General features: G+C 38.7%; 1 protein-coding gene across 2 annotated transcripts in view; it reads right to left on the bottom strand.

The window, feature by feature from the left end:
• Window positions 1-8,631: 8,631 nt before the first annotated feature.
• The window catches only part of LOC110055818 (multidrug resistance-associated protein 1-like), a 30,081-nt gene continuing 26,371 nt past the window's right edge, over window positions 8,632-12,341 (bottom strand). For both annotated transcript variants that reach the window (XM_089293609.1, XM_089293608.1), the window contains exons 26-28: window positions 11,893-12,059; window positions 11,089-11,283; window positions 8,632-10,109 (exon numbers count right to left, since the gene is read on the bottom strand). In XM_089293609.1, coding sequence (XP_089149735.1) covers window positions 9,986-10,109; window positions 11,089-11,283; window positions 11,893-12,059 — 486 coding nt within the window. In that variant the 3' untranslated portion in view covers window positions 8,632-9,985. The remainder of the gene's footprint in view (window positions 10,110-11,088; window positions 11,284-11,892; window positions 12,060-12,341) is intronic.

Raw genomic sequence — 12,341 nt, 5'->3', positions numbered from 1 at the left:
ATATTGAGAGGAAAGTTGAAAATACGACTCACAGTAGAGTATTTTGATGAACTTCGAAAAGTTTGGAAATGTGGTGAGCCACTGTCTCTAATGATATATCTTTTCAGAGGAAGTCACAACCAACGTCACGGTTATGATCTCCCCTATTTATTAAGTCGAATGAATTATTGATAAGTTTGAGATTAAACCCTTACAAATTGCTCAATTAAAACAGTTTTTTCTAATAAGACTATCTCTATATATAAATATACGCATTGCGGACCTATTTTTTCAACTTACCACAATCTCTGTAAATTACACACATGTCCAAGTACAGTGGCTCCTGCGAGACAGAACAAAGCAAAACTTAGAAAAGATCAGAAAACTTGATGCTTTCTTTGTTCCAGAGTTACTGGCAATGTGATTGGGAGATAAGAACCCGCAGGAAATATAACCATTATCGATTGAATAGGTTTCCTGCGGACTAGATATGTTTTGGTTTTTGAGCATCTCGACAGCAACAAACATTACTTGCAAAACATTTTGGACGATTTTAATTATTTCCGACGAATAAAGTGCCCGAAAATAAAACCGTCCGAAATTCTTAAGCTTCAACTAGTGCCAGAGCTCTTAATTTCCTTTACTGATGCCCGACTTTATGGAGCGAACTCTAGTTGAGACAAGGCTTGAAATACGCAATGGCTTGATGGTGTATCTGTAAAATCTCGAGGGCGCAGTAAAACTATCATTTTCATATATATTTTTTCAGTCTAATTTGTGTTTTGTTGGCGTAAACTTACTTCAGCTATGTTTCAGCAAACTGTCCGAAATTTTTGTCTGAAATTTGTCCAAAATGAAACAAAAAGTGTCCGAAATAAAACGTTCGAAATTTTACCGTCCACAATTTTTTGCAAGTAATGTACCTATAACGGAAACCCGCTGTGCCAAGACATCGTGGCGTACCTTAAACAAAGTGTACTTCCCGCTCATCCTCTTTCTGAGAAGAACGACAACAGCATCTGTCATCTCACCCTCCCCGAGAAATAACGGTTCCTCACACTCCCCCTTATCGTCAGAGTCGATGCGAACGTACCGCAAGGGAGGAGAGAGGCAAAGAAATGTTAGGTCACTTTCGAGAACAGGACTGTTTTGCAGTCTTAGGAGAGCGAAGCTTTTGTAAATTTATATGTCCGAATAGGAAGCCTTTAACATTAAAAGAGAGACGTCTGTGGAATACCGTGTAATCTTTTAAGAGCAATTCTCCAGGAAATTGAAGCAAAGTTGGAAATGAAAAATTTTAACCCCACTTCAATTTTTGTGTGGAGGTAGGTTACCTTGGGGGATAAACAAAAACAACCATATTTGGATCGGCAGATGTATCGTTGCCATGGTAACCGCACTAGATGACGTCGGCCTCAGGACCATGTTTTGAGCAAACGTTCCACTCTCAAAAAGTAAAAGGAAACGAGTCTGGTTCTCGGGTGCATGTGAACCAAATCAAATGAAATCCATACAGATGATAGAGCCACTCTCCCAGTTTGTAAAATTTACCGTTAAAATATTTTGGGTTTTATAAACAAGAAGAAAATGCTCGTCTTACTGTGTTCCCTGTCAGCCATTTTGTCAAGCAGGAAAAACAAGCACAACCATATTCGTAATTTCTCCGAAAGTACTCTTTCCACATAAACCAAATTAGCGTCAGAGATTACACAGATATTGACGTTTCTAAATATCATCATGAAAATCAATTTGGGGAAAACTATATTCTGGCCATGGGTGCTGAAGACACGCGGGGCAAATTGGTCATTTTGAGGGCTCTAGTATTTGGCTCAAACAGGCTTTAGAGAGAGAAAATCAGCTTCAAAAGTATCTTTTATCATCTTGTCTGTTACCTACATTTAATTAATAGGGTTTTGGCCAACGAATTTGATGAAATATAAATTGATACAAAACCTACCTTGAAGGTTTTGTGAATTTCTTCAGGATGCTTTCGTCGCATGGTTCTCTCCAGTGTCTCTCCTTCGCTCGCTCCATTTCTTGACCAAATCTAGCACATACTAACGGTTACTCCCATCGAATATCCAGTTTGCCGTGTTTCAGACTAGAGATGATGATATACGGTAGCCTGCATACGCTTGAAAAAGAAGAGTTGACAAAGTCAAAACATGGTCGTAATACTTGCAATTTCGGCCATCGAGCACCTACATTCATCAATATTGTCTCAGTCCTATCCTTGCTCCTTGATCCTTTGTTCTGAGTCCTCGGTTCCCTGTCCTGGGTCCTCTGTCCTGGGTCCTCTGTCCTGGGTCCTCTGTCCTGGGTCCTCTGTCCTGAGTTCTCTGTCCTAGGTCCTCTGTCCTGGGTCCTCTGTCCTGGGTCTTCTGCCCTGAGTTCTCTGTCCTGGGTTCCCGATCATGGGTCCCCGGTCCTTGATCCTGTGATTTATGTCTCTAACAACTTGCCTACAAATCAAATATGTAACTAGTAAGTATTTTGTACATGACTTTTGCTAAACTTCCATAAAAACAATGTGCAAATAATTCTTTTCTCTTAAAATTTTGCTTCAGAGTCTTAAGAATTTCATAACCTCCTAAAGGATTACCCAAACATTTCTACCCCACCAAAACAAACTAATTCCTTGAGCAATCAATCAGTGTTTTTACAGCAGAATGTTAGCCTTGAGACAGGCCATGATTTTCCTTGTTGGGATAAATGATTCTGAACAAGACATTAACTCTGAAGCCTGAGGCTAGAAATTCCTTTTCATTTTAAGGAGTAATATTGACCCAGGCCGGAATAAATGAACTTGAAATGAGCAACTTAAAGTCCTCTGAACTTGGGGACCGACAAAAAATGCAATCGATCGACAAACACAATTACGGAACACTTGCGATGTAACAGATTTAACGATCATGGCGGGGTTATTCGGAAGGCGGTTAACGCTAACCCAGGATTAAAGTTAACCGAAATATAATTTTTCTTGTATACAGATGTTTTTCACTGCTCGTGTTTTGTGTATTTTGAGATTATTCCAACTCAAAACAGAAGGCCAAACAATAAAAGCAGAAAATCTCACCGCAAAGTTACAAAACTCAAATCAAAATTCTCGCTTAACCTGGGTTAGCTTAATCGGGCTTTGAACAACCCGGCCCAGAGCTTCGCTTTTAGCCTTGGCTAAATCTATATTATTATTATTATTATTATTATTATTATTATTATTATTATTATTATTATTATTATCAAACCTGAGCTGTAGTTTGATAATTGAAATGTCACTGGGTGCATGTTAAAGCAATAGAGAAATCTCTGAAAAAAATATCCTTCATGTATTTTAGTACAGCACTGACCCCTGTCCCTTCCCTTCCCAACTGCCTATCCCTTTCCCTGGCAAGTTTTCAGATGCAATGATTTGTGGAGTTTAGAATAGGCCAGCATCCAAACTGGAGGAGAGAAAATTTAAACAGAACAACTTTCTGAGAAGTTAATAATCGTGGTTTGAAATGTCCCGGTTTTTTTTTCTTACATGTACGTCAACAGAAAAAAAGGTAGAAACACTTACTGGTAAATGCCCTGTGCACGTGCAAGTTACAGCTCTTATTATGCAGATGTTTACTCCATAAAGTATGCAGATGTATGTATGCTTTGAGGTTGTTGGTGAAACTTGTGTGATGTTCGTACGTTGAGGTCAATGAAGTCATTGCCTTGGTTGGAATGAATGAATGAATAAAAGACAAGTTCTAGCAACAGTTCTATTTTGGCCAAAATGAGCAAACAGAGAGTGGACAGTCAGTCAGTCAGTCAGTCAGTCCGGTTGGTCAGTTCGAATAATTGGTCAACCAATCAAGCAGGCAATAAATCAATCAACAAGTCAGTCGGTATTCAGTCAATAAGCTTTTTAGTTAATCAACCTTATCAATACAGCAGAAAATCGATCAATTATTCAACCAATGAATTTGTCAAGCATTCCCTCAAGCAGGCAGCTGGCAAGAAGTCAGTCAGTCAGTCAGACAGCCGATCAGTCAGTCAGTTAGTCAGTCCGTCAGTCAGTCGAAATCAGTCATTCAATTAAGCAAGGCGTGAATCAATTAATTACTCACCCTGTCAGTCACATGTGAAAGCAATAAGTCAGTTAGCCAGGGGGCCAGGGGGCCAGGTCGTCACTCACTCACTCACATGCTTAGTATGCAAAGAAAATTGCGTAGAACACGAACAGCATTTCTAAATGTATTTCCAGGGGTACGCTACCATAAGAGGTGAGCTCCATTCTCACATTTCAAACAAAGATGCACTTTACACAAATCTGAGCGATAACGAGAGAACTTACTTAGAGCTGACAATAGAGCTACATCAAAAATAATAGGTAAATATATCAACTTAATGTTTAAAAAGAGAAAAGAGATTCTCAACTTACAAACGAAATGAGCATTATAATTTTTATTTAATTTTATTTGAATTATAAAAGAATCAAGTGAATGTTATTTCTTATTGTACTAGTTAATGTTAAACCTTTATTGTAAACAGACCAATACCTCCCTTTGGAGAGTAAGGCGCAATAAAGATATACTATACTATACTATACTATACTATACTATACTATACTATACTATACTATACTATACTATACTATACTATACTATACTATACTATACTATACTCACCAACCAACCAACAGTCAGTCAACTAATCAGTCAATCAATCAATCAATCAATAAATCAGCGGGCTAGTCACATGGGTGAGGCAGTCATTTGCTAGGGAAATCAGCAAATCGTTCATTAATTCAGTCTGTCAGTCCGTCCATCCGTCTGTCCGTCAGTCTGTGAGTCAGTCAGCCAGTCAATCAATTCATTCAGTCAGTCAGTCAATCAATCAATCAGTCAATCAGACAATCAATCAGTCAATCAGTCAATCAGTCAATCAGTCAATCAGTCAATCAGTCAATCAGTCAATCAGTCAATCAGTCAATCAATCAATCAGTCAATCAATCAATCAGTCAATCAGACAATCAGTCAATCAGTCAATCAATCAATCAGTCAATCAGACAATCAATCAGTCAATCAGTCAATCAGTCAATCAGTCAATCAGTCAATCAGTCAATCAGTCAATCAGTCAATCAGTCAATCAGTCAATCAGTCAATCAGTCAATCAGTCAATCAGTCAATCAGTCAATCAGTCAATCAGTCAATCAATCAATCAGTCAATCAGACAATCAATCAGTCAATCAGTCAATCAGTCAATCAGTCAATCAGTCAATCAGTCAATCAGTCAATCAGTCAATCAGTCAATCAGTCAATCAGTCAATCAGTCAGTCAGTCAGTCAGTCGGTCGGTCGGTCGGTCGGTCGGTCGGTCAATCAATCAATCAATCAATCAATCAATCAATCAATTCATCAAACAGTCAAATGCATGTAGTCAATAAGTCAATCTGTCAGTCCCCCAAGCTTTTATGGGATAGCCACTGGCCTACCACACTGATTTTTTACAGACGGAGAAAATATTGTAATAACTTTTAGTGTTCTTTTTTTAACACAGGGACAGAATTTGAAAAGACTTTTTCAGCAAAAGTAGACGATAATAATAGGTGGACGGTTATTTGTGGTTTTCCATCAATAAAAATGGACATCTTTTATAATATAAAAGTCTAATGAATATGGTGGCACCGAATTTAAATTGCTTGACTTCAAAGATATCCAGTTTTAATTGTTTGATCTCGAGATTTCATGATCGCTAAGATAGCGGCAGCTTTAACGCCATTTGCATGTGATGCCTGGACTCTCGAAAGTCAATCTATGTTTTCTTACTGACAAAGGAAGGAGCGGTCTCAGACTCGAAGCAGTAAATCAATTTGTCTCAACGATATTTTCAGCCAGACTTAGAAGTAAGAGAACCTTCGCTATAAAACAGCTCATGTATTTACCTGAATAGAGAAAAATCTGCTCATACTGTTGCACAAATTTGTAGGAAGTGATTCAAAAATGGCGTCGCTTGCTGTGCCAACCCGACTGAACATGAACCACAGACATGAAAGCTACATTCAAGCCGTACAATCTCGACCAAACCGCCAGGATTAACCACGCGTGTACTTTGTCTTCACGTGAAATACGTCGTTCATAGTTTAGGTCCAGTAATCGTTACCTAAACACGAAGCATATCTGTATCTTTGTACTAACGCCATAACCGTCATGTTTAACAAGCTTGCGTTAGCGAACATTTCTTTCTCTTTTTGTAGAACCGTGGATGAAGTGAGAACCAACGAAGGTGATGGCGAATAACTAAACATTAGATAAATAATTATCGTCATCAGCACGTGCACTTTGAATAATTTGCAATGGAAATTTAAAGCGGGAGTAGTTTCGCGCCAGAAACAATTTGGTTGGTGGCAATGACGGGCCAAGGATTTCTATAAGGTGATGGCAGAAAGGGAGATCTATGTTACAATCAAGTTAAGATCGATCTGTATTCTTAGAAGTCAGAGTTCCAAGTGTTCGAGGTCGGGCGAGGATAGAACGGAGTTGGGGCGGGATTGGGAGAGGGTTAGTTTGGCTTAATATTGTTTCTTTATATCAAGACCTACAAATTATGTTTTCAGGGAAAAAAAAAAACGCCGGGTGGAGTGATAAAAACAACTGATCTCACAATAGTGAGCTGGCTTTGTTGGAAGAGCCTAGTTTTGAAGTCTTGAATATCGTTTTAAGAAAGAAAAGAAACAAAAATTGCAAAGAAACACATTCCACATTTCTCCACTAAACATTGCAATGCAAGTTAAAAGTTGTTCCAAGCCTGTACTCCTATGTCCGTGGCATGACGCCACTAACAGACCAATTTTGATATATAAAAATTCAGCCTAATACAATAGACCTCAGCACGAGGCTCTGAGTAATAAACCCCAATAACTCTGTAGTTATTCCCCAGAGTCTCGTACTGAGGTCTATTGTTTTAGGCAGTATTTTGATATATCAAAATTGGTCTATTATGTTGAAAAAATCTTTTTCTCCTTGTTGAATATTTTATTATTGCCTTTATCTATTATCGCTTCAACAACCGTGAAAAGGTTGGCAAATTAAAGTGCAACATGTCTAAACAGTCGACCATCTCGCCTTCGTAGAATAGAGAATAAAATAGCGGATTATCCACCTTGTTAGAGCCATTGTTTGAATTCAGTAGAATAATGTGACCCTTAAATTTTGGGATCGATCATGGAGCTTGACAGCTGAAGTATTAAAGTGAGAATAGTGTGCGGCTGCTACTTGGTCCTCAAAGGAACTACATCACGCTTTGTGCAATCTTGACAAAATTAGCTTAAATTTTTTATTAATCCGTGTTAATCTTCTCCATCCTTAACAGTCTTTGTTCCTTTATGGTTTGTTATCTTCTCTTTGGTGTTTTACTATCTTAGTAAACTACTATTTTCAGGCCTCCTTCAATGTAACCGTCGGACGTACAAGGGGGAGGGGGGGGGGGGTGGTTGCCACCAACCCTACAAGATGTTTTCAAATTACAGTTGAACCTCCCGTAAGCGACCACCCAAAATGTCAAGCCTAGGTGGTCGTCTAAGGGAGGTGGTCGTTTACGAGAGCTTAGACCATATTGGGTCAAAAATTGGCCTCATTAGCATATGGTAAACTGCAGAGACTTACCCCTTGTTTTAAACGTTTTATTCCTGTGAAAAGTCAATTTCGAGGAAAAAAATCCAGCACTTCCAAATGAGAAATTTCCGTCTCTTGCTACCAAGGAATGCGATAATGTTATAACGTTTTATCATGCAATTTTTGTACTATTATCTGTCAAGTGGTCGCTTACGGGAGGTTAAAAACAAAAACAAAAAAATTAAAGTTTTAGCTCTAAAAGTGGTCGCAGTCTCTTACGAGAGGTAGTCGCTTATAAGAGGTTCCAAATATAGTTATTTGACTTGAAAACTTTTGGTATTTTGGAAAACTGGTAGCTGAGAAGAGGTGGTCGCTTACGAGAGATGGTCGCAACCGGAGGTTCGACTGTATCGAAATGATGATATACTCTAGGGGTTAAAACTTTCAGTAGCTGTTCATTCCTCCTCTGCGAAAATTCTGATATGTCGTTTGTGTATCTATCAGTTTTGACGTTGCCATGGCGACTGCAAATATCATGTAGGTTTTGCCAAAAATAAAATGTTTTGACATAATTTTGTATTTTTCCAGTTTTCTTCATGAAATTGCTGAAATTCACCAATTTGTACATTTTATAAGCATTTTGGCTTGAGTTTGCATTAATTTCGGTTATATCTTGACTTTTTGAAAAAAATAGTGAAATCCAAGATGGCAGATTCAAGAGGGCGGGTCACATGCCGTCATAACCAAAACTCGTATCATCTTGTAGAGGAAGCTCAGGGCTATCTTATCAATTAAATTTACGTCGCTGTGCCTTAACAGAACGAAAACCCAGGGGAGAGGCTCCATCACCCCCTCTCCTCTTGTACCGAGAGCTAAAGGTAATTTTTCACGTGGACAAAATAACTCAAACTACTTGACTGAGCTCCTTTGTAATAGAAAGACTTCGTTAAGTTGTATAATAGACCTTTTAGGCGATACGGCGGCCATTTCGAACTATGTTGTTTCAAATAGCTATTATGGCATGCCCAAGGGGCAAATTATTTATTTAGTTTAATTTATTTTGCTTACGGTTAACAGAAATTGGAATTTTATTACCATTGTGTTCAGAAGTTAACAATTAACTTCCATTGTTTAAAAAAGTTAATAATTTATTTTGACTTCTCTACAACATATTTAAGGTGGCCGAACACAGCTTTCAAGTGCCTATGCCTAATTCACCATTACTTTTAAACTATTTATGCTTTGGCACCCGTTTTTTGCAAGGGTCAAGGTTAACCACAGAAGGGTTTATTTTCGCATTTTGGCTAAGGTGTGTGCTGTTGCCACGGCAACGGGGCTGGTAAACAAGGCTTAGAAAAATGGTTTTTGTTTATTTACAAAAAATCCAGTCGTTGTATTTTTTTCATCATTTGCCCACTACGAGTTGACATTAAATCCCGTCTGTCAACACTGCTCTAATAAAATTTTGACATAGAAGATTTTCGTAATTCGCCGTAAATCGTTTTCACTGCATGTTCTGTATTATTAAAAATTCCCTATGTCAAAATTCAGAGTTTTTTGGATTGATCATTCACGTAGTTTCTGCACTATTTTCTTGCTAAATTTCTTGAAATTCTAACTATTGGATCGTTAGAAATCGGCAAGTTTCTGCAAAAGCAATCGGTCTCAATTTTTCGAGCAACCGCGCATGCCCTGCATTTAACTGGGTTCAAACGGTAACAAAGAAAACGCTGAGAATTGCTGGGTCCTTTGCATCGTTAGCTTTTCTAATATATCTTTGTAATAAAAGACTAAAGCTATCAATACACTGCGTTCAATAATAGAGAAAAATAGCACAGATAGTGGGGGTATTGAGTAAATAAAATGATCGCTCTATTGACGGCATGTTTGTTTTTGCAATCCTTGAGCGCTCGCTGAATTCCACCAGCAAAAGGGTGCGCGTAAACTGTGTTCCGCCACCTCAAGATTTTACGACCATTCCGGGACGTAAAAAATATTGTTTTAAGAACTGTAGACTACTATAGCTTTCAAGCCACAAGACCAGACTCAAGAAAGTCTTGACAACAGATCTAGAGACGCTCACTTTCGTGGCTAAAATTGCTTTTCACGGCTAACGGTTAAAAGTTTCTAATTTTTGCGCCTAAATAACGGATAAATTTTTGTCTGTTTTACGACTAACAGTTAACCCCACTGCCGGAACCTTCATAACAGTGAGAGTAGCGAACAACTTTTTCAGTTTATTTCGTCTTCACTTTTCGCAACGAACCGAACTCAGAGATGTAAGGTAAAGTAGTAATGTCATTCCCATATCTGAGCGAGATTAGTAAAGATGACGAACTAGTTGTCGTGAAAGATTTCCAGATGTCTAGGACCTGAAATATCTGTCGAGTACCACACAGAACCAACTGCCCCGCGTCACTTGTTTTAATTGATGGACAAAACGTTCAGCTTCGCGTTGCGTGTCATGTCGTAGAAGAGTCCTCGTTGTTCCAGTAGTTTGATTGGCGAGTCGAATTCCACGATTGATCCATTGTCAAGGACCATCACCCTGAAAATAAGGACCAAAGTATCTCAATTTTAAATTTCGGCTTATTTACCCTTTGTTTTAAGAATTATTAAAGACTTTTTAAAGGAGCTACGTCACGGTTTGCACCTCTTGAAAAGTTTAGCCTAAATTTATTATTATCTCTTTGGTGTTTTATTTCCAGTTAATTTAGATAATTTTGTACGTGGCCACAAAACCCAAAATACCATGACTGAGCTCCTTTAATCACAAAAAGAAATCAGTTGAATTGCTCCGCAAAAAGTACTATTCAAATTTGGAGTTCTACTCTTCAACGCTTTTCAAGTCATAGAAGCGTTCAAAATTGTTAAAACTTTGACCCTTAGCCTCGCTCCGTCCTCCCCTCTTCCTCCCCTTCTCGGTATAATGGGGGTTAATATTGATAGCTTCAATTAAATCATTTTCATTTTGCACGATAGAAGAACAACAGTTTACCCTTCTCTTGTCTGAAAACTATCATCAAATCTGAGAATTTATCCCTAACGGAGACGACTTGGGACAAGTCAGTGATATCAGTCTATTATATAGTGGGCAGTGTCTCCCATCAGCCCACATGGGCTAAATACATTGACACTTAAATAAAGTTCTTACTTACTTACTTAGCTTCTTTTATGTTTCAAATTGAGACTGGCGTAAAATGTTTCTCAGAGGTGTAGCAGCTCTCGTAAACTTGTAATTCTTGTACTTGTTAGCAGTTGTTATTGTTTTAGGGCTAGGAGCATTGTTTCTGTTGTTTGTTCTATTGTCCTCTCAAAGGGTATCAAGCCATTCAAGTGAGACCTTACGAGTTGCTACCCAACCCCCTCTCTGATGTATGTGTAAAGTGTACAGAGCCACCTTTTTAGCATATTGAAAGAGAGGACAGGACAAACTCTGAAAAGGCCTAGGGGCGAGCAAAGACTATTCAGGTCGAATTATTGACTTTCTTTGTTTGACGGCGAGTTGTTTAAAAGGATGTTATTACCTGTCATAGTCCATTATAGTGTTCAGTCTGTGAGCAATCGTGAGCACTGTATGGTCAGCAAACTCACGCCGAATCGTCTGCTGAATGAACTCATCAGTTTCCAGGTCCACCGCGGCCGTGGCTTCATCGAGAACCAGGATCTTACTTTTACGGAGCAGCGCACGCGCTAAACACACCAACTGCCGCTGACCAACACTGAAGAAAAATAAACAAAATATTGTGAAGGTTTAATTAAGCGAGGGAATATTTTGTCGCGCTCTCTTTAACGTACCCCTCTCGAAAGACAGATCTAATCGCAATTGAACGATGTTTGTCGACCATCTCGCTTGCGGTTTTTCGCGCGATATAAATATCCAGTCAGAGAGATTACATCTCGATATTTGATTAGATATCTTTCCTGTGTTGCAGAAATTTAGAATAATTCTAGCAAATTCAATTTACCATCGTTTGTTAGTTTAGTGTATCAGAGTGGAAACAGGAGTATTCAACATTTCAAGCCAACCGTGCCAGACAGGTTAATATATACCGGAAGTAAAATCTAAAAAGGTTGCCACTGATTAATAATTTACGGTAAAACAAATTTGTACCATCGGATGGCGATCAGGGTTTTTTTTTCGCGGAGGCGAAGGAGATTATTGAAAAAGTAAATAAATAAATAAACCGACCGATCTTACGTTACCTTAACCCCACCTGCTTAGCCTAAAGATTGCCCGACGAACCCGACAGTGTAAACTGGAGTTATGCGTCCCTCAGATGTATAGCAAATATAATACTCTCAATCACGTGTCTTATGTAAATTTGTACCTCAAATTTTCTCCTCCCTCTGCTATGATGTGTTGCAGTCCTCCATTCAAACCTGAGACAAATCTGTTCAAGTGACTCACTTCCAGTACTTTCCACAACTCTTCATCAGTATACTTGTCAAACGGGTCCAAGTTTAGACGGAGAGTTCCAGAAAATAACACGGGATCCTGTAAGAACACGACATTTAGGCCCCGTCTATACTATAACGGAGGAATTTGAAACCAGAGGTTCCGCTCTGAAAACGCATCAAACGTTTTACATCCACACTACGCCGTGGGAATTTAAAAACGTAACCGACGCAATCACCGATCATTTTGGATTTGTGCTTCAGAAAAACTCGGTCAGGGAAGTCGCATGATATCGTTTTCGCACGACGTACATCGCGACATAGTTTTCGAAAAGCTCCGTTCTAAAAATGTTTCCTTCCACACGAAAACGAAATTAAAAAA

This window comes from Orbicella faveolata, unplaced genomic scaffold, assembly GCF_042242905.1.
Source record: "Orbicella faveolata isolate gen_17 unplaced genomic scaffold, um_ofav_v1 contig_25, whole genome shotgun sequence".
NCBI lineage: Eukaryota > Metazoa > Cnidaria > Anthozoa > Scleractinia > Merulinidae > Orbicella > Orbicella faveolata.
This window is presented reverse-complemented; position numbering and strand designations above follow the sequence as displayed.